The 20,904-nt window shown below is 52.6% G+C and overlaps 3 protein-coding genes across 9 annotated transcripts; 1 reads left to right on the top strand and 2 right to left on the bottom strand.

The window, feature by feature from the left end:
- LRRN4CL (LRRN4 C-terminal like) lies at window positions 1-2,571 on the bottom strand. Its single transcript, XM_006730385.3, has 2 exons — window positions 1,993-2,571; window positions 1-1,423 (listed from the first exon to the last, which is right to left on the bottom strand). The coding sequence occupies exon 2, from the start codon at window positions 1,416-1,418 to the stop codon at window positions 705-707; it is 714 nt and encodes a 237-aa protein (XP_006730448.1). The 5' UTR covers window positions 1,419-1,423; window positions 1,993-2,571; the 3' UTR covers window positions 1-704.
- Window positions 2,572-2,807: 236 nt separating this feature from the next.
- Window positions 2,808-14,848, bottom strand: BSCL2 (BSCL2 lipid droplet biogenesis associated, seipin). 7 transcript variants are annotated; one of them, XM_081797966.1, is made up of 12 exons: window positions 14,508-14,845; window positions 12,443-12,886; window positions 10,665-10,981; window positions 8,590-8,671; window positions 5,291-5,434; window positions 4,316-4,450; window positions 4,060-4,157; window positions 3,786-3,927; window positions 3,595-3,661; window positions 3,347-3,427; window positions 3,167-3,247; window positions 2,808-3,025 (listed from the first exon to the last, which is right to left on the bottom strand). In XM_081797966.1, exons 2-12 carry the CDS (start codon window positions 12,515-12,517, stop codon window positions 2,883-2,885), a joined length of 1,365 nt encoding a protein of 454 aa, XP_081654092.1. In that variant the 5' UTR covers window positions 12,518-12,886; window positions 14,508-14,845; the 3' UTR covers window positions 2,808-2,882. The 7 variants fall into 7 exon arrangements, with proteins under 7 accessions (XP_081654092.1, XP_030880732.2, XP_006730409.3 ...); XM_031024872.2 differs by having other exon boundaries at window positions 12,531-12,886; XM_006730346.3 differs by having other exon boundaries at window positions 12,443-12,568.
- GNG3 (G protein subunit gamma 3) lies at window positions 12,957-14,569 on the top strand. Its single transcript, XM_006730347.3, has 3 exons — window positions 12,957-13,251; window positions 13,666-13,765; window positions 14,042-14,569. The coding sequence occupies exons 2-3, from the start codon at window positions 13,667-13,669 to the stop codon at window positions 14,168-14,170; spliced, it is 228 nt and encodes a 75-aa protein (XP_006730410.1). The 5' UTR covers window positions 12,957-13,251; window position 13,666; the 3' UTR covers window positions 14,171-14,569.
- Window positions 14,849-20,904: the final 6,056 nt, after the last annotated feature.

The raw sequence follows: 20,904 nt of genomic DNA, 5'->3' as shown, positions 1-20,904 counted from the left end.
TACAGTGACTATACGATAGACACAGACTGAGGGAAAGTGGGGGACATCCTTGGACTTGGGAAATGCCCCAGACAGCAGTTTAGGCAGTCCCTGGTTCTCCACCCCGTGTCAGTCATTTATCTTCACCCACATCAGACACAGGTGGGTTCCGACTCAGGTGTGCCCATCTTCAATATCGAAATGAAAGGTAAAAGAGGGAGTGGTCTTTCCCCAAGCTCCCAGCCCGAAGCAATTTGTTCTCAAAAATCCCACCGAAGCCACCAATGTGACAGGGCCCTTTTGAGGGTCTGTGACAGGGATTGGGATCAGCTAACTACAGCCAACAGGCCTAGTATGGCCGGGGCCTGATTTGAAAAGAAAAGGCCCATGAGCTAAGAATGGTTGCTACGTTTTTACATGGTTACATGGCCATAGAAGCACCTACATATTATCTTTGATTTTATCCTCTGGAACTGCAAAGCCTACGTTATTTTCTCTCTGGTCCTTTAAGGACAAGGTTGCCAACCCCCCTCCGTTCCTTTCAGCCTGGAGCAAGACGGAAAGTTTGGGACCTGAACAAGCCCGAGGGCCTGAGCACCGAGACTCAGCTGGGGCCCCAGGCGTCTGGCCTTCTACTCCGGCGCCCGGGCTGCCCAGGGGAGTCCGGGCCGAGCTCTCCTCTGCAAGCCTGGGCTCAGCTGGGCCCGAGAGGCGCCCAGGCTGCTTCAGAGCCCTGCTCTTGGTGGGGAGGCCGGCCGGTGGGGGCAGCCCCAGCGCTCGCGCAGGCAGAAGTGCCAGACCAGAGCAGAGCAGGTCAGCAGGGCCAGCACCGTGCCCACCCCTACGGCCGTGTGGACCAGGGTAACGGGCCTGGGGGGCACGGCCAGCCTGCCGCAGGGCCCGAAAGCAGGGCCACCCACCCCCTCGAGGCCCTCCCCACCTGCCCCCGGCACGCTGCTTTCTCCAGCCCCGTTGGCAGCCACCACGCAAACGACGTAAGTGCCCCCAGGCTTCAGTCCCTTCAGTTCTGCTCTGCGGACCGTGGCGTTGAGCGGGGGGCCCTTCTGGGTAGCCCCACCGCCTTCCCAAAGCAGCAGCCAGTACTGGTGGACCGGGGAGGGGGGCGCACACCAGCGCACCAGCGCGCTGCCGGCCTCGGCCACCACGTGCACCTCTCCCAGGCGCGGCGGGGCCGGAGGCTGGGCAGGGCTGGAGAGCCCGGGGCACAGGCAGGCCCCCGGCCCAGCCCTCTGCAGCTCCTGGCATGGCACCTGCAGGTGGCGGCAACTGTCGTAGTCGCAGAGGACAGCCGGCAGAGGTGGCCGTGAGGTCTCATCTTCCTCCTCTTCCGTAAGGTCTTGAGGGGCCAAGGGCCGAGTTCTGGGCACTAAGGAGGAGGTGACAGCCAGGAGCCACAGAAGGCAGGGAGAGCCCAGCATGGGGTCTGGAAGGGAAGGAGGTGAAGAGGAAAAGGCTGTCCAGACCCCATGCCTTCGAGGCCCCCTCCCTCCACAAAACCTCTGGGGACAGGGACACAGAGCTGGGGGCCAAGAAGAGAAGAGGAAAGAGGAGGAAAGGGGGTGGACACACTTATTTGTCAACCAACTTCTGAACAGCCTATGGACTTGGTTTCGGAGGGCCGGGGGTGGGGGGGGACAAAAGTGGGCTGCCCCGAGAGATGGGTGTGTGACCGGCAATGGTGAAATCCCAGAAACAGTTAATGAATAAGCAAAGTGCTGGAGGGGAAAAGAAGAGGAAATGATTTACTCAGCCTGGGGAAGAAAGGTGGAATAATTCCCAGCTGCCACCCAAAGAAAAGATCTCAGTAAAACAATTATCAGTCAGCGACACACGCAAAAACCCCAAAGCGCACAGAAAAGAGAAAGAAGGGATGGAATAGAAGGGGGAAACTTAAGGACCCTGGAATCCTCCCCACCTGTCGAAGGAACTCCAGTCCCTGGCTGCCCCCTCTTTCCCACCCCTCCCCTTCCCTGGCCCCCAGCAGCCCCTCACCAGTGGGGAGGTCTCGCAGTGGTGCAAATCTCCAACCAGAGGTCTGTGGGGGTGCGGCCGGGGCGACCCCGGGAGCACAGACTCGAAGTCAGTGTCTTCAATTTCAATTCTGTTTTGGCTCGAAGCTTTTATACCCTTCCACTATGATGTCACCACCTAGGCCCCCTCCCCTGCCCCCCCCTTTCCCGGTGAATGCCAAGAAGCGGGGCCGGTCCCTTCAGAGAGCCTGAGTCACGGGGCCAGGGATGGGGGGCAGGAGGCACAGCAGCTGTTTCATCTGGAGGCCAGGATGCCTGGGTTGGGAGCCGGGAGTGGAATGTGGCCGGCAGCCAGGAGCAGAGGATCAGAGGGCTGAGGCTATGTGGAGGGGTGAGAAGAGAGGGCCACCTGGCTGGTAGCAGAGAAGAAAACAACTGTGACCGCATGGGGCCTGGGCTACAAAATGCTGTTTCGGTAGAAATCATACCACATCCATGGCAGTCATTTCCTGTCTTCTGCCTCCCAATGGACAGAGAAAGGGAGGGGTGCAGGGGCCAGAATGATGCAGCCCGGTTCTCCAGACCCGCCCTACACGATCCCCCTCCCCAGAGTCACGTGGATGGAGTAGGCCGGGTAGGTTTTCTCTCCTTGGACTTTCTAGGCTTGTGTAATGGAGACAGCTGTACCTAGGATAGTCCAGGTCTGGAGGCCTTCCCCGTCGGCAGGCAGCCCCCGACAAGACAACCTCCTCCAATGCAGGGGGGCGGGGAGGCTGCCCGGGGAGCACAGGGTTCTCAAATGGCCCTGAATCCATTTCAAGGAGTCAGGCAAGCAACTGGCATGAAAATAGTTTATTGGGGAAGGGGTCAGGTGAGAAAGGACTGGAATGTCAGGACTCTGCCCTGTTCTCTTCAGGAACTAGAGCAGGTGGGGCGCTGTCGGAGATTGCCCACAGAGGGTTCAGAGCTGCCCAGAGTCTCCGGGGCAGGGGCAAGGGCAGGGGCAGGCAGGTTGGCCTCGGTCAGCAAAGCTGCGTCTTCCCAGGAGCCCGAACCTGGGCCAGAGGAGGGAGAAACAAAATCCCAAATGGGAAATTAAGTAACCAGGGTCTCTTCTCCCCCAACCAATATAACGTCCTCCCTTATGCACACGCCGCCCCCACCCCACCCAGAGCCGCACGCCGAGCGCCCCTCACCATCACTGGCCTCTGGCTCCAGCTCCTCCTCTCCATTCAAGGGCCGCTGGTCTGCTTTCTCCTCCTCAGGGAGCTGACCCTCTGCAGCCACACGGGGAAGGCAGAGGTCAGACAAGAAGAGGCCGAAGGGGACAACTGAGGACTCCTGGGGAGGGTGGGTGGGCAGGCTGCGGCACGTACCTGCCCCCGGGGGATCTTCAAGGCTCTCGCAGTCCTCTGTGATGTCTGACAGCTGGGTTGACTCCTCCTGGCCTTGGGGCCCTGTGCCCCCAAAGTGGGTAGAGGACGGGGCAGGGCTACCGCGGCTGCACCCGGGCAGCGGGGCCAAGCTCACCTCCTCCAGCCTGCCCTCTGCCCCTCAGCCCCGCCGTGAGGGCCTAAAGCTTCATACTGGGTAACACAGGCGCCCCCCCTCCCGTCATGTCTACCTGGATGACGGACAGAGATCCTTCGCTGCACTGCCTTCCGGGAACTGTCTCTTTTCCGGATGTTGACCTGTGCGGGAGAAAGAGGGAGCCCAGAGTGTGATCTAGGCCCTCGGGGCCCAGCCCTGGCCACGCCCCAGCCCGCTCCTCAGTCAAAGGATCACGAAGGGGAGGGGGAGGAGGTCCTTTGTGACCTGCAAAGAGAAGCGGTGTCGGGGCCAGATGCCCCCCCACACCCACTGCATGTAGCTGAAGAGCACGATGACGCTGAGGAAGGTGAAGTTGCTGGCGACGCCTACGAAAGCACAGGTCATCGGGAAGTTGTACAGCAAGTACCTGGGGCAGGTAAGAGCGTGGCGGTTACCGGGGAGCACTAGCCTCCTCACTTCGCAGAGAGTATTTCCAGGAAAGCGCAAGCTAGTTTCACTGAAGGACGGCTCCCGCGGGAGTTGCCCGGCGCTGCCTCACCTGAGGCCGGTGAAGTGGGCATGGATGCGGAGGTAGGCCCCGTACATCTGGATGCGCTTGCTGTGGATCTCGATTACCGCTCCGGTGGTCGGCACGTACTGCGGAGGGGAGGGGAGGGTCAGGCCGCGATCGATGCTTACCAGCCCAATGTGAAGCCCACTCCCAGCATCTCCGTGGCTGACCGAGCCCAGAGGCTCCTCAGGCAGAACCCTGGGCTCATGGGGAGAGCGGTCTCTAGTCTTCCTTCACCTCTTACCGAGTTCTCCCTGTATTCCGAGTAGAGCTCCACCTCCAGGAGCTGCTTCTGCTCTGCAAAGCCAAACAGCAGGAGGCTGGAGAAGACCAGCGTGTCAAGCATCTGGAGCAGGTCTGAGCGGTAATGCAACATCACCTGCCAGGGCCAGGAGGGAGAGGCTGGGGACAGGTACCCCCCCCCTCCGATTTCCACAGCCCTACCCACCCCTCAACCGAGGTTCCTGAGCCGTCTGTGAAGCCGGCTTCTTCCTCCGGTCCCCCGCTCCCTCCTTTTCACCTCCTACCACGCTCCCCCTACCCTTGGCCCAACCATTCCAGCTGCTTGAGTAACAGGCCTGTCCTGCCTGACCATGTCTCCATTCCTTTCTTCGAAGAACCTGCACAGGTTAAGCCCCACACGGTCTCTGATCTTTCCCCCAAGCAGTTCTACCATCCAGAATAGACTAAGTTTCAGTGCACCGCCTGAAATTTTCTCCATGTAGACATTCAGAGATTTGCTTCATCATGTGGCTCTGTTGATAATTCATATAAGAATGGAATCTTAGTATTTATTGAAGACCCACTATGGGCTCATAAGCACTGTACATTTCTTCACCTAATCCAAACTAGTCTTGCTACGGGACTATTACTAACATGCCCCGTTAGTAATGCTTTGTAACCAAGGGGTTAAAGAAGCTGTCTCTCAGCTAGTATTTTTCTTTTTTTTTTTTCCCCCCAGTTGGTATGTTTCTGAGGATTCCAGATCTTTGGGGCCCTAAAGAACCCCATTTTGGCTCCACTCTTAGACTTTCCCCCAAAGCTGGACACGCTCATCAGATATATCGGGTGTCTGTCTGGCTTGGTAAACTGACTCCTCTTCCCTATCCTGATGAGTCTGTGACCTCAGAGCTAGGACGTTTTCTCCTGAAGCCCTACCCAGACGTTCTGACATCTGCTGTCACCTCGGCACCCTCCCAGACAGGCCAGGAACACTTACGGAGCGCGAAGAAGTAGAGATGATTCGGCCACCTCTTGTGTAGCATGAAACGGTGACTAAGAACATGCCCAAATCTTGATTCACAGGGGACTCTGGAAGCTCAAGCTCTAAGGTGACACGGTACGGCTGTCCATACATCAGCACCTGCCCAAGGTAGCCCCCATCTCTTTTCAAAAAATATATATATTTCAAATTGTACTGTCTCTGATCCATCTCCCCCCATCCCTCCAAACACTGCCACCCCCAATCCCCTGGCTAGCGCAGCAGGCCGCTCAGTCTCTCATCCCAGGAAGGTGCTGCCCTCTTGTGGTAGCCAGATCCCTCCCACTTCTGAGATCAGCAGCATCCTGTGACTTGGCTGAATCAGAGTCCGCTCTGTTCTGAGAAAGGCTGTGTCGCTTTTTTTTTTTTTTCCCGAAAGTGAACCGTCATGTTGCCAACTGGGCCATCTGTGACTCAGGCCTCTGTCCCCATGAGGCCATACCCCTGGGCCCAGCCTGCCTTCCCTTACATTATTAATTAACCAAGTTGTAGCGGTGTGCACCAACTCCAAAGTCACCCCTCCCGGTCACCGTGGCTCCAGATCAGCTTTATGTCACTCTGGGTCCCTTACCTTGCTTCTATTGATAGAACCCCGAGACTCCTAGTGGGAAGGCTTCTTCACTGGGATTAACCTCCAAAGGTTAAAGATTTGCCACCAAATATACCCTGCTTTTTCCTGGCCATTCCTATATTCTTCTAATCCTTTATTCAGTTATTCTTATCTGAGCACAACCCTCCTCAGGGTGATACACAAGAATCACAGGGGCAAGAGTAAAGCTTTTGTTTTTAAACAAAGGGAATGGATTAAAAAAAAAAAAAAAAAAAAGCCCATAGTGAACCACCCCCCAAATCCAGATATGGCTGAGGGTGCTCTGAGCACTATCACTAGGGTAAAAGGTGGAAAATCACTTATTAAAGTCTTTTTTGTACAGATTCTTATTTTCAGAATGAATTATCTGTTGAAAAAATGGATTCCATGAGATTCTAGCCCCTGGAAGAGGCCAGATGACGCCAGCTGCTTCACTGAATTCGTTGAAACATTTTTTAAGGGCGGGGGAGGGCCACAGGGAGAGGGAGAGATGATCTTAAGCAGGCTCCATGCTCAGCACGGAGCCTGATGTGGGGCTCTATCTCTCAGGGCCCTTCTCAGGATCATTGACCTGGGCTGAAATCAAGAGCCAGATGCTTAACTGACTGAGTCACCCAGGTGCCCCTGATACATTTTAATAGGTAGTTCTCTGAGTGGGTTGGAGGAAAATGTGGAGTGACTGCTAGCTAACGGGTAGGAGTTTCTTTTGGGGGTGATGAAAATGCTCAAAAATTAACTGCGGTGCTGGCTGCTCAACTCTGTGAATACACTAAAAATGACTGAACTATACATTTTTAGTGGGCAAACTGTTATGGTATGTAAGTTTTCTCTAAATAAAGCTGTTTTATATGGGTTTTTAAACTAGTAATTCTGTCTAAACATCATCTCCTCCAACGGGATCCACGGAATCGACCACCAGAATCTTGTGAATGACTCCATGCCTTTGTTCACATCTGATGGGCAGATTCTCCTTCTGTTCCCCCATACCCACACAATGTCCACCCCTCCTTACAAGGTCCACTTTGAGCCTCGCCATCTCCACAGTCTCACACTGATCCCTCAAATTCTTCACAAATTCTTCTGAAATGCAGAAGCTGTGTCTTACACTTTGCTACTTAATGCAGCATATAGATTTCTCTATCAATCCTGTGAGCTCCTGGAAAGCAGGATCCCATCTTCTAGCAGTGTTACACATAAAATACACATATTATTTCTTCTATTCCTTCCTTCCTAAACGTTCACTGTAAATGGGCAAAATGATCAACCTGCTTCAATTATCAGGGACTACCCTGATCGGAGACCCTGATACTGGATCTCCCCTCACCCTTCATCTTTCCCTTCCTTCCTCATCCAGCAGCTTCACACCCAATTTTTAGGCTCCCTGAATCACCATTAGGATCTCTGCAACAGGCAGCCACACAATGGTAGGCACCATCTCAGGGGCAGACATATTGTAGTATGTAGCTGGACTGTAGCTTTGTTTCTAGCTCCCTCTCAACGTAGTCTATTTATTACTATTTTTAGCCACAAAAGCACATCGAATCAGTATCTTCACAAAAGATTCTGTAATAATCTCCAAACTCCTCTTCTGAGTAGCTGAATTAAAATGATAAATCTCGGGGCGCCTGGGTGGCTCAGTCGGTTGAGCGTCCGACTCTTGATTTTGGCTCAGGTCATGATCTCAGGGTGGGGAGATCGAAGCCCCTTGTCGGGCTCCGAGCTGGGCGTGGAGCCTGCTTAAGATTCTCTCTTCGTCTGCTCCCCACACCTCAAATAAAAAAAATAAAACAAAAGGATAAATCTCTGTCTTACAATATCCAACCTTCCACGTCACTACATCCATTTGGGACCCAATTCTTCAGACCTGGTAAGTCTTCTTCATGGTGTATGGCTACCTCCTGGTCAAGTGGAAGTGGTTACAGGACACACATAGCAGGCTATTCGTACTGCCAAACAAGGCCAGTCTAAACACCAATCCCAGAGGCCCCCAGATGCTACAGCTTACACTTCTCCCTTCAGTGACCTCCCATGAACCACTTAAAAAAGCATTTTTTTTTTTTCAGATGATTTAAACATTCTTAGTACGTGTGCCCACTGATGACTATGAATTACGTTGCTGACTAACAACTCAAACAACTCTGGTGAGCAAAAACGATGTGGATGCTCCAACGATCCTCTGAAGCATGCAGGGATCCTCCTCTCTTCTCAGAGCCTCCACCAGCTTGCCTATTATAAACAGACGCACTCCCATTCTGCATTTCCCAGGGCTTCCGGGTTCGCTGAGGTCCTACTGGCATCTGGCCCCTCCCCTAGCACACACCCTCTGTAGTGGCAGATGACACAGATTTGTCAAGAGTTTCATAATTTCACATACAGGCTTTCAAAACTCTTGGGTGGATTCCATCCTCGTCCAGTGAAATAGCAGATTTAGGTTCACTGAAGTTTAAAACACATCTCCTGCCTGAAACAATCTGAGAAGGGCACTGCTAACATCTGCGACAGGCAGATGCCTGCGACACAGTTCAGACTTTTTTCTTTAACCTCCCTTTCCTTGAGAGCCTTCCTCTGAGTCTCTATTACTCAATCCCTGCTCGCCAGGTCTTTTCAATCCCTCCGATTTCAAGTCTTCAAAGCGCTAATGAAACGTCTCTTCAGCTCCCATACTCACCCGATCACGTCCACCCTTAGCCAGCGAGACATTGGCAACAGGGAAGGAGCAGAGTAAGGAGGTGGAGGAATCACAGTCAGTCCTAAATGAGAATGGGGATGATACTCCACTAAGTTATAGAGTCTGCCTTACCTGTCCGTACACCTCCTTGGCCCCCTAGGGCTCCCTCTTGTCCCCCATCCCTTCTTCCAGAACAGGTACCCTTCTCTCTGTCAGAGAGAGATGGAAAAGAAATGCAGCCAGGAGATTCAAGACACCTGAACAATTCTTTCATTCTCTTCTTGCTACTTCAGATTATTTCCTCTCGTTAGAGCAGAAATTCTTACACGGGATTCAATGAACACTTAGTTGAATAGTTTCAGATTGAAGTGTTTCTAAAGACTCACTCGGGGAGCTTGATAAAAATGCAGATTCCTGGGGGCACCTGGGTGGCTCAGTCGGTTAAGCTCCAACTCTTGATTTCGGCTCAGGTCATGATCTCAGGGTCTTCGGATCAAGTCCTTTGTTGGGCTCCCCACTGGGCACGGACTCTGCTTGGGATTCTCTCTCTCCCTCTGCCCTCCCACCTACTTACGGGCGTGCACGCATGCTCTCTCTCTCTCAAAAACAAACAAAAAACAACAACAACAAAGCAGATTCCTGGGTCCTATCCCCAGATTCTGGGGCCTAGTTTGAGAAAATTCCTCCCAAGGAATCTAAAGATGGTCTTTTTTTTTTTTTTAATTTAAATATTTTATTTATTTGAGAGTGAGCGAGAGAGGGAAAGGGAGAAGCAGGCGTCCTGCTGAGCGAAGAGCCTGACATGGGGCTCAATCCCGAGACTCCAGGATCATGACCTGAGCCGAGGGCAGACACTTAACTGAGCCACCCAGGTGACCCCACAGATGGTCTTTAAGAGGCTCACAAATCTCAACTTGTAAGCAAAATTACACATGGGCGTGCATTTATGTGTGTGTGTGTGTATATATATATATATACACACACACACACACACTTTTTAGTAAGCTCTACGTCCAACATGGGTTTTGAATTCACGACCCTGAGATCAAGAATCAGAGTCATGTGCCCTACCAACTGAGCCAGACAGGTGCCCCCGTGCATACATGTTTTTACAGCAGAAGGGCCAAAGTTTTCATGAGATCATGCCTCCTAAAAGTTTAAGTAGCTATGACTTAAGAAAGTACAGTTCATGGGGCGCCTCAGTCGGTTAAGCATCTGCCTTCGGTTTAGGTCATGATCCCAGGGTCCTGGGATCGAGTCCCACATCGGGCTCCCTGCTCGGCGGGAAGCCTGCTTCTCCCTCTCCCTCTCCCACTCCCCCTGCTTGTGTTCCCTCTCTCGCTGTGTCTCTCTCTGTCAAATAAATAAATAAAATCTTTAAAAAAAAAAAAGAATCCTTTAAAAAAAAAAAAAAGAAAGTACAGTTCATGGTCAGGGACTGAAGACAGGAAAAAAAAAATGACTCTGGACCATTGATAACAATGCCCCTATCAGCATCTCTTGATTGGTCCTACTGCCACTGTTAAGAGAAAGGGAGAGAATCTGGCAAGGTCTGTAAAATCAGAAGGAACTGAGGCCTCAGGTGAGAAGCAGGACTCTGGGACTTTATGTACCCTGTCACCTTGTGTTTCCATAATCTCTATTGTGTGGGTTTATCGGGAGTGGGAGAAAGTCACGTACAAGGTAACTTGCTGCTTTCCTAATACCTTCTCTACTGAAGGCCAAGTTAGTTCTGAGATGACCCAAGGGATCTGGTTGGTTAAGAGGTCTACAGTGGCCCTGAGCGAGATCTGACCCAACCCAAACAGAACTGATCCTCACAGTGACAGTCTAAAAGGGGAATTTTCTTCTTCTTTTTAACAAATTTCAGTAACCAGAGGTAGAACTAGGACCTTAGAGCCCTACCAACCCAGAACTTCCTCAGCCTTGGGCTGTGAAAGGTAAGAAGTCATATAAACACACAAGGCTCAAATTTTCTCCTCTGTAAATGAGGGGGTTGAACTGAATAAGCTCTAAGGGCCCTGACAGCAATTCTCTCAAAGAATTCCTCTACTTTGGTAGAAGACCCTTCTCACCTGTAGTAGAAATGCACGGGGCTGAGGTGGCTGACTGTGGGCATGTAGGAATAGTAGAAGGAGCCATAGAGGAAGACAGACACCCAGAGCAGGAGGAGGATGGTACAGAAGAGCACCCCAAACTGGAGCAGCAGCTTGCGGGCACGACCTGCCAAGATGTGGCCCACCTCCTGGGCCCACAGTAAGGCAGGTACTGGTGGGTCATTGACCATGGCAGGGAGTACAGAGTGTCTGGCCCCAGGTTCAGGCCTTGAGTTCCTAGCTGCTCTGCCACCTGGACGCCACCCTTGGCCATGGGATGAAGCAGCTGGTGGTTCCTGGAAAAAGACAGAGAGGGGGAAAGAATGGCTCTTTTCCCAGGGAAGGTGGGGACAAAAAGGACAAGCTTACTGGACTGGCTTTGAGGAACCAGAGATAGCCAAACACAGCCAAGTCTTTGTTTCATATGGCTTTTCTCCAGATGATTGCGTTTCTCAACCAGTTACCCGTTCCCTTTTCCTTCACTGTGCTTTCTTCGGCCCCACCGCCCCAACAACTCAGCTGAACTTGTCTTTTGGACACCTGATTCTGGGACAGGCCACCTTGAAACTCATTCATAACAACATATAATAATACAGAAGATGAGCACCTTAAAAGGCTTTTACACACATGATGACACCGCGTCCACACCGCCAGGTGGCTGCACCGAGAGAACGCTCGACTGGCCTAGGGTCATACAGCCGCACTCAAAGCCAGCGGCCTAAGCGCGGCCACAACTGCCTCCCGAGTTTCTCCTCTTCTCCCAGAGCTGCGCTCGCTCCCCGACAACAGGGCCGCGCCGGACGCCGGCCAGGGCGTCCTGCTGCCAACGGCCGCCCCCCGCCAGCACCCGCTCCGGCTGGCGGTGGGCGCGGCGTCCGGAGCCCCCACCTAACCGCGCCAGCAGGGAACCCTGCTCGCCAGCCACCGCTGTTCTGCAGACTCACCAGCTCGCGGGCTGCTGGGGCAACGGCGAGAAGGGACTTCCGCCTCCCGTGGAAGCCCCGCCCCCTTCCGCCGGCCGCCTCTGTGGCTTGGGGGGCGGGACCTCACTCCAGGGCGGGGTCCGGCGCAAGGGGCGGGGCCTGCCGGGCGGCGGGTTTCCCACCTCCGCGCGCTGCGTTACGGTCCCTCCCTACGGTCCCCTTCCCAGACCCAAGAGGACCGGCGCCTCCCTCCAAGCCTCAAGATAGGCCCCAGGGCACGCTATGAGTCAGCAGCATCCCCCTCAGCCTGCCCCTCGAGGCCACAATCCGGGCCCTCCACCCACACCTTCACCACCGGCCATTGAAACCCCCGCAAAGGGGAAGAGGGGCGGGCATCCAGCTGGCGCTGATTTCTGTCTCCTACAGCTCCTTGGACTCGTAGGCGTCCAAGGCAGACAGCATCGCTGGCCGGCTGGCTGGCCCCTATCACAAGAGTGATAGCATTTCAGCTCCCTGTTTTGTCCCCAGCATTTAGAATGTGATCGACCTCCTCTGGCCCTAACTGGACTCTCCCTCGGAATCCCCGCAGCGCGTTATGTACACTAGATCTTGGCAGACGGTACCTTCTATTTTATATATGACTATTCACCCCAAATAAGATCTCTCAGAGGGTAAGGTTAATATTGTGTACATCTTCGCATTCCACACAGCACCAAGCACAACCCTGCAGGCCTGGGATGTAATCTCTTAAACCAGTACCCACCTCCAAAATCCACCCTGGGAGTTCATCTATTTCAAGAAACATCCAAAGACTTTCCCCACAGTGCCCCCTACCTCTTCTTTGTCCGATTCTTTGATCTGGTATCTGCACACCTCTTTTCCCCCAGCTTCTCCTTGTTCTGTAGGCATCTTCCTGACGTACCTTGTTGCCCCCGGATCTTCCACTCGAGTCACTTGTGGCTAGAACATGAAGTGGTTGGTGATCTAGAAGCTGATACCTGTAGCTCATCACATTTTCCTGGATATAGGGAATGGAGAGTCCCCGGGAAAGAAAAGAAGATTCAGGCACTACATGCTATGTCAGAGCGGAGGGAGGAGGGAGGAGGGGGGTGACTGCCCAGCTGATGTCAGATTTTCAAATGAGCAGGGTCCCCCGCAACCAGTACAGACTCCACTGCGGGCGATGTCACAGGTCCAGACCACCCCATTTAGGGTGGGGGGGGAGTCTGTCTGGGCCTCAGCTCCTTCCAGCTCCGTCCTAGTCCAGGTTCAGAATGCCTGCAATGGGGGAAGGGCATCCAGTGAGACAGCTCACGGTGGGGGTGTGCGTAGGGGCTGCAGACAGCAGCCAGGCTCCCCCACTGGCCGGCAGTTGGTATGCTCCAGGATCTGAGCAGCTCCTTCTAGCATCCTTCATCCTTCAGGTACCAGCGTCTGGGCAGTGCTTGAGCTGCAGGAACTGGGTCCAGCCCTCGACAGACCTCTGACCTGACCTCCCCAGTGGACTTCTTTGTATTAGCTGCTTCTGCTGCTGCAGCAGATACTTTCAGCTGCAACTCCCTGCAAGGTGGGGCACCCATCTCAGGCAGGTTTTGTGCACCCCACTGAGTACTCCCCAGGGCTGCCGCTGCCCGTGGCCTCAGGTGAGTAGGGAGGATCCTGCTTTTTTCCCCCTGGGGCTCAAGGGGGCAGGGGGTGTTATGTGTCCTCATCAGGGCGGGGCTTTTTCTGGCTGAGGCTTTCAAAGCTGGGAACACACATGGCTGGAAGGGCTGAAAAGCCTTAAATCGTTTTTATGCCTAATGATCTGTGGCCCAGGCCATGTGGGAGTGTGGGGGGCATTTCATCCCACCCCCTCCATTTCCTTAGCCCAGGAAGACGGGGATGGGAAAGGCCACTGGAGGATGAGGATAAGAGGAACAATATATTGGGGCACATGACCCCAGTCTTGTAAAGACTGATGAAAAAGGAGCACGGGGGGGGGGTGTCTTCAGATGAGATTATGCAGCCCCTCACCCCCCATATCATGCTCTGAGCTATCCCTCTCTTTTCTCCAGGATGAAAGGGGAGACCCCTGTGAACAGCACTATGAGTATTGGGCAAGCCCGCAAGATGGTGGAACAGCTTAAGATTGAAGCCAGCTTGTGCCGGATAAAGGTGGGCGGACCCTGGGTCCCATTAGTTGGCCCAGTTGTGCTGTAGGTCCCCAAATCTCAGGTTAAGAGCTGTTTTCTTTCCTGGACTCCCTGCGATCATGGGAGGAGTCTCTGGCTCTGTAAGGACAGCTGTCCCCTGGTCTCTGTGGGGGATGAGGGAAGAGAATACTGTCTTAAAGAAGCCCTAAAGATGGCAAAAGATAACCCATTTGGGGAGGGAGGCTGCAGTCCCTCTCAGGGGATCTGGCTAACAATTCCCCTCCTGGCTGTGCCCCAGGTGTCCAAGGCAGCAGCAGACTTGATGACTTACTGTGATGCCCACGCCTGTGAGGATCCCCTCATCACCCCTGTGCCCACTTCGGAGAACCCCTTCCGGGAGAAGAAGTTCTTCTGTGCCCTCCTCTGAGTTGCCCTGTCCCTCGGCACAAGCTCTGAACCTTTCCCTCTCCTAGGCCCTTCCTTAGGTCAGTAACTGTCGTGAGCCCCTGAGGGTCCCTGCATCCCATCCCTAGCCCTTGTCCAACCCTATGAGGTTATCTGAAGCACAAAGCTCTCCTTCACCATCTGTCGACCCCATTTCCTCGCCCACTGCGGCGGACCCCATGTACCCCCTGACCCAGGGCCCCCTTAGCTCCATCCCCAGAAGGGCCGTTCAGACTCTGCCAGCGTCCTGCCGGCTTCTCTCTGTGACCCGCTCAGACAATGGAGAGAGGGATGGGCCGGGTGCTTGCTCTCAGTCTCACCTGGAGCTATGAGAAGGGTAAAGCCATTTGAAGAATAAAGTCATCCAGAGTCTCAGAGGACAGCTCCTGTGTTAAGAGTTCTTGGGGAGAGGATCATCAGTCTGTAGATCTGGGAGTGTGTGCGGGAGGTGAAAGGCTTGCCATAGCCCAAGAATAGGGCCAGTCAAATCAGGTTAGACATTGTCTAGGATCGGAGATCGCCGGGATTGGGGGGATGGCGGGCGCGAGAGGGCGTCTCAAGTGGAAGAATTAAGTTAAAACAGACACTCAGAGGCTACGGAGAGCACTCACACACACACGCACGCACACGCGCGCGCGAAAGCACTGAACACAAGTGAAAGTGAAAACAGACCGAACAGGTTAGATCTAGGGAGGGATTCCGAGGGTAATCGCAGCCGAGGAACTCTGGAACGGAGGGGAGGAGCTCGGGTCCAGTTCCTGCGAAGGGGCCGGTTTTACTTCTAAGATGGCCGCGCCCACAGCGGGCCCTTTTCCAAGATGGCCACCGCCATGGGACCAGCGCCAATATGGCAGCCCCACGTCACTGGGTTTTACCGTACAGGGCTTCCGAGCTAGCCCCATATTTAAAATGGCGGCCCCAGGCAACCAGAGTTCTCAATATGGTCTCTTGTGTGCTCATCTGGTCTCAAAATGGCTGCCCCTGCCCTTGCCAACGCGATGCCCATTCCTACCCACCCCGGAGTCTGAAAGTCGACGTCCCCCCCCCGATCCAGGTGAAGGCACACGGGTGGCTATAAGCAAAGATCATGGGACAAGAGAACCCTTGCAAGCACAGCGTAGCAGGCGCTGGTCGCATGGATCTTGCGAAGGGAATCTAGGTTCTACAGCTTGCCAAGAAGAGGCTCCCTTTGGGGTGTAAACAGAAGTGTGCAACCAGTGCCCGGCGCCGTTCCTCGGTCGCCTCCTGGTCTCCCTAGGAGCTGGATAAACCCGAAATTGTTTCAGTTTGGGTTTCCTGGTAGGGCTTGCTGTGTTCCCCTTTTCTCCCTCAGGCCCACTCTGTCACATCCGCCAGAAGCAACGTCCCCGCCCCTAGTGTGCCTACCAATCTTCGTAGAGGTCCCAGCTTGCCAGATATCTGGCCAGAAGCCAAAACCACGGCTTAATGTCTCACGAGCGCCTCCCAGACTCAAACTTGGCAGAGGTTTACAAGCCTGGGATGCTTTTCTAGAAGCCTTTTCCTTCCAAGGGTGAACATATGGAGGTGGGACCGGGGCCAAGGCAGGGAAGGTAACAACAGTCCCAGGGTGTCTGCTCTTCATGCATTATCAACATCCCCCCAAGTCAGGGATATATCCCTCCCAGGGGAAGCCTAAGCCAGCTCCTGTTTTGTGTTGGGATACACTTTGGGTGGGGCACGTGGGTGTTGATTGTGTGTCTTCAGCTCAGGTCATTGATCCCAGGGTCCTAGCTGATGGAGACCCACGTCCGGCTCCCTGCTGAGGGAGCTCCTCCCTCTCCCGATCCCCCTGCTTGTGCTCTGTCAAATAAATAAATAAAATATTAAAGAAAAAAAAAAAGATACACTCTGGGGGTGGGGGGTGGGCAGTGGGAGGAGCCACCCAGCAGTAATAGGAGGTATTAGGGATAGCCATCACCCCCAGCTTCCCCAGACCTTTGCACAGGAGAAAGCAAGGGGAGAGGAATGCAGAGAGGGAAACCAAAAGGAATAAAGGGCATTCTACCAGGAATTGAACTTAGTCTCCTATGGATGTCTCCACAGGTCTAGGGGCACCCAATGAACTTGGGGCATTTTCAGGAACAGCAACTTTCCAGCTGTTGATGAATTTCTGAGCCCTAACAGGTCCTGAAGGTCATCTAACTACCTCATCCTAGAGATGAATAAACAGGGAAAGTAACCTGGTTGCCCTCTTGAAGTGGGGGCCTACCCCCATTCTGTTCAGGAGTCCCCATTAGTTCCTTCTTGGTGTTTCATCAAAACTCCTTAACGGATCGTCTGTTCTTTTTTATCCTTTTAAAGACTGATTTATTTATTCTTGGGGGGGGAGGGGCAGAGGGAAAGAACCCCAAGCCGATTCCCCGCTGGGTGCAGAGGTGGGGGGGGAGGGGATGCGGGCAGGGAGGACTCGGTCTCATCAGGAGATCATGACCTGAGCTGAAATCAACGGACTGAGCCACCCGGGGGACCCCAAGGATCAAGTCTGTTTTAATCCCTGCATCCTGAAAGTGTCTTGCACATAGCCGGCACTCAAATATTTAATGAATGATTGTACTAAACAACAAGCAATACAGAGCAGACACTAAGAACCTCTTTCTTTTTCTACTGCATCACAGTGTTGGGCAAATTCCAGGACAGTAAATGAAAATTTCCGTATCAGCTCAGACTTGGTAAAAAGCCAGAAAAGAAGTGCTCAATAAATGTAATCTTGATATTAGTTGTTTTGTGTTTTAAGCCTCTGCTCAGTTTTTCTGCACAATTTTCATACTCATCAAATTGAGGGTGAATGGTTGCAGCCCTATTTGGGCACAAAGCGGGCTTAAGAGGTTACCAGATGGGTGGCTCAGTCAGTTAAGAACCTGCCTTCGGCTCAGGTCATGATCTCAGGGTCCTGGGATCCAGTTCTGCATTGGCTCCCTGCTCAGCAGTCTATTTCTGTTTCTCCACCTCCCCCACTTGTGCGCACGCTCACGGGCTCTCTCACACAAAGATAAATAAAAAATCTTAAAAAAAAAAGTTTACCAGAGACCAGGCATTAACTATAAATAACCATTAAAAATGATTAATTAGCTCTAAAACTGACTTTAGGATGCCTGGGTGGCTCAGTTGGTTAAGCGACTGCCTTCAGCTCAGGTCATGATCCTGGAGTCCCGCGATCGAGTCCTGCATCGGGCTAACTACTCGGCGGGGAGTCTGCTTCTCCCTCTGACTCTCCCCCATCTCATGCTCTCTCTCAAATAAATAAAATCTTAAAAAGTTAAAAAATAAAACTGACTTTAAATATCCCAGAGAATGGGCAAACACTGAAATCAAGGATAGCCTTTACCTATACAAAGCTGTAAGCTCCTGGGGTCTGAATCTGTGTCCCACATACAGGGAGGAGTTAGAGCAGGATCTGTATCTTTTATATCACTACTCTTTCAAAACACTGGTTGTGAGCCTGTGGCATCTCAGCCTTAGTAAGTCCCTGACCATTTATTAGAAATTACAGTTAGGATCAGTTCAGCGCTAGCAACACAATAGTGCTTTTGTTAAAGTTACCTTCTCATTCTCCAAATTTACTATGAAGTAACCCCCATCAACCATCTTCCACGGAGTAAGGCTTTTCCTAAGTGGTAATGACTCATTAATAAATTTACTTGGGGCGCCTGCGTGGCTCAGATGGTTAAGCGTCTGCCTTCCGCTCAGGTCATGATCCCAGAGTCCTGGGATCGAGTCCTGCATCGGGCTCCCTGCTCCTTGGGAGCCTGCTTCTCCCTCTGCCTCTCTCTCTCATGAATAAATAAATAAAATCTTTAAAAAAATAAAAATAAAAAAATTTATTTGGCCCCCAAGTGGAACCTTACATTTAGCTTTAAGCATCCAACTGGTTTTAGTATAGGCTAAGTACAGAGAGGTCATGGCTTACAATTTATTTTCTTCTACTCCAGTAGCTCAAGCACTCAGCGAAAGCAGGCACTAAGGGAGCTAACAACCCTCAAGTGAAGACATGGCCGGCTCCCAAGTGATCTGTAGAATAGGAAGGGAAGAAGAGCCATGCAAGAGGAAAGCCACCGTTGGTTGGACCCAGTACAACTTGAGGAAGCAGCATCAACAATCAGTCAATCCCCCCAGATGACACACTCCGCCCCAGTCAGTGCAGCCACAGGAGATAGGATGAATTCAATCCAAATGGTTATTTATTCTAAAACTGGAAGCTACTGTGCCTACATTTTCGCCAGGATGTAATGAGAACAGGGGAGGAAAAAGTTACAGATGTAAACAATGACACAGTTACATTTTTTTTTTTTTTTGAACGGTAAAACCCTTTTTTACTGGCCACTTCCAAGAATGCTTTACAGGTTGTGCAAAAACATTTACAGGCTCCATGTGGTGTGCGTTTCCATCTACAACAACTACAACAGACGTCTGATAAAACACTAAACAAATCCTCTAAGGAAAACAAGGCTAGGGATCCCTCCTGGTAACCCACATTTCCCCCCCTTAACATCGTTTTTTCACAATAAAAAGACATAAACAAAACCCAGACATCTACTGTTGTTGTAAGTGATCTCTTGGGTTAAACCAACAAGGATGTGGCAGTTTCACTCTCCATCCATCAGAAAAACAGCTTTTTTTTTTTTTTTAAAGATGACTTTCTGGTGTCATAAATTAACAGCAAGTTCCTCCCCTAGCCCTCCCCCACCCCCGAAGACCTCCAAAGGCTTGAGTTTTGGCCCCCTGCCCCGAGGGCCCAGCATCCACAAACCACGCCAGAGACTATAGAGAGATGCTATTCGCTGGAGGACGGAACATTTGGAAGAGATGGCAACTTCTGCCTCAAATTCAATTCTCTATTGTTACATAATCTTGCCCTACGGGAATTTCTTTGGGCTCCAGTTTTTACCTCCGTGCCTGACACTGCGAGCAAAGCTTTCTCAAACTCCCTTAATAAGTAGTTAGTGGATTACAGCAAAGTTCATGCAATCACTCCACCCACTGCCACACGCAAATCCATGAGGGCACCACAAGGAAGCAGGCGCCAACAGAAAGGACATCACTAGGAGCAAGCCGACTTCCTACCAGCACCCCTTGCCAGTCTCGGGGGCAGAAAGGTGTACGGGACAGGGGTGACTGGAGGACTAGGATGTGGGCCTGCACGCCCAGGGGAGGGCTGCATGGAGGGAATGATGGCCAAGGGAGAGGAAGGTCAAATCTCAGCACAAAATTTTAACCCGAGAACTGCCCAGGTGAGGAAACGGAAGTGAAGCCTCGGCGGGCAGCCCGAGCCGGGCTGTACGTGGTGTTTGCGGAGTAAGCTCTTGGCTGACACAACGCTGAGCAGGAGGATGACTTACAAGTGAAGCGCGGAGTACTGAAAGAGCATTCCCATATCCCCCCCGGATTCCTGAGCCCAGCCACCTGAAGCGGTTTGTCAAGAACTGGGAGGGTGTTGGTAAAGTCACAAACAAAAACTATCCCAACTGAAGTCTCTTGGCTAGAGGCCTCTCTGGGGACACGCAGGGACAGCACCCCTGGAGGAATCCGGTTTCAAGAAGTTGGAGGGGGTGCCCCCTTTTCATGCGCACAGTACACACGCTCCCATTCTCGCTCTTCCCGTTTCGGCAGCCCCACTGAGCTGCCTCCCACCCCCCACCCCCCTCCTATCCACTCTCTACCTGTGTATCAAAAAAACCAGCAGGGCTTGCGCCCTCCACATTGTATAAAATAGTTGCTATTCTCAGCACCTGGGCCCCGGAGCCCACACCACAGGATTCACCTATATACATATCCTGCTGCAGCAAAAAGAATCCTGCTTCGTTTCTGTGTGAGCTGAAACCCTGAGAACCGTTCCTTCTCTCGCACTAGAAGAGGACAGATACTCTAACAGAGATGATTTCAGAGACTTCCTGCCTGTCTCGAGCTTGGAAGACAGAGAGTAGAGACTGGTAAAATCACAATCTTCAGGCTGAGGGGGCGGCAATGCCCTTCTCCCTCGAGGTTCTGTAGGAAATTCATTACGGGGCACATGGAGGGGGGGGGAAGCTATTCTGCTCTGCAATCACGAACAGTCCCCGTGTCCCCTTGGCCTGGGAATCCCATCTGACAGAACCACCCAATTGGTAGTCTCCACGCCTCAGCCAAACAGCACGAGGCATGGGAAAGTGGAGATAGGGACACTTTGGCCTCCCAGCCCACCAGACCAGATATCCCAAGAGGGAAAGGTCGGTAAAGAAAATACAAACGGTTAGTTGGTGCAAGTGATTGATAAGAGCCAATCGTTTATTTTCACTGCCCCAGTCACAAGCTGTCCCTCTGTCCCCGCCTCCTGCCTGCTCTGGAGAGAGTGCCCTCACATGCGTGCCCACCCTCTCCGCGCCACCTCATCACTCTCCCTTCCTTGGCTGCCAGGCCAGCTGCCTCAGAATGTCAGAAGGGTGACATTTTCAGTTCTTTTCCTGTCCAACTGCAGGATATAGGACAGGCAGCCCTAAGTGCTGCTTTCTGCGCAAATGTTTTTTGATTACAAATATCTAACTAGGTTTGAAATGTTTTATAGAATAAGACAATATTCTTTTCAACAAACTTTTAAAAAAAATGTACAGTTTTGTTGTTTCCGCCTCCCCCCTCCCCTGCCCCTGCTTGCGCACCCTCCCCCCCCACCGCCCCTCCCCGGCAGCTCAGCCCCACCCGAACAGCCCCTGTTTTCCTTGGTTG

The sequence above is a fragment of the Leptonychotes weddellii genome, chromosome 11 (genome assembly GCF_054177405.1).
Source record: "Leptonychotes weddellii isolate Sample4059 chromosome 11, ASM5417740v2, whole genome shotgun sequence".
Lineage (NCBI taxonomy): Eukaryota > Metazoa > Chordata > Mammalia > Carnivora > Phocidae > Leptonychotes > Leptonychotes weddellii.
This window is presented reverse-complemented; position numbering and strand designations above follow the sequence as displayed.

Excerpts from the sequence above, each read along its gene's own strand:
- GNG3 (XM_006730347.3), top strand. The coding sequence starts at position 13,667 with ATGAAAGGGGAGACCCCTGTGAACAGCACTATGAGTATTGGGCAAGCC. Across the intron at positions 13,766-14,041 it reads CCAGCTTGTGCCGGATAAAG|GTGTCCAAGGCAGCAGCAGA; the intron begins GTGGGCGGACCC and ends GCTGTGCCCCAG.
- BSCL2 (XM_031024872.2), bottom strand. The coding sequence starts at position 12,617 with ATGAGCTACAGGTATCAGCTTCTAGATCACCAACCACTTCATGTTCTA. Across the intron at positions 8,672-10,664 it reads CCCGTGCATTTCTACTACAG|GACTGACTGTGATTCCTCCA; the intron begins GTGAGAAGGGTC and ends ATTCTCATTTAG. Across the intron at positions 3,248-3,346 it reads TGAAGATCCCCCGGGGGCAG|AGGGTCAGCTCCCTGAGGAG; the intron begins GTACGTGCCGCA and ends GTGTGGCTGCAG.
- LRRN4CL (XM_006730385.3), bottom strand. The coding sequence starts at position 1,418 with ATGCTGGGCTCTCCCTGCCTTCTGTGGCTCCTGGCTGTCACCTCCTCC.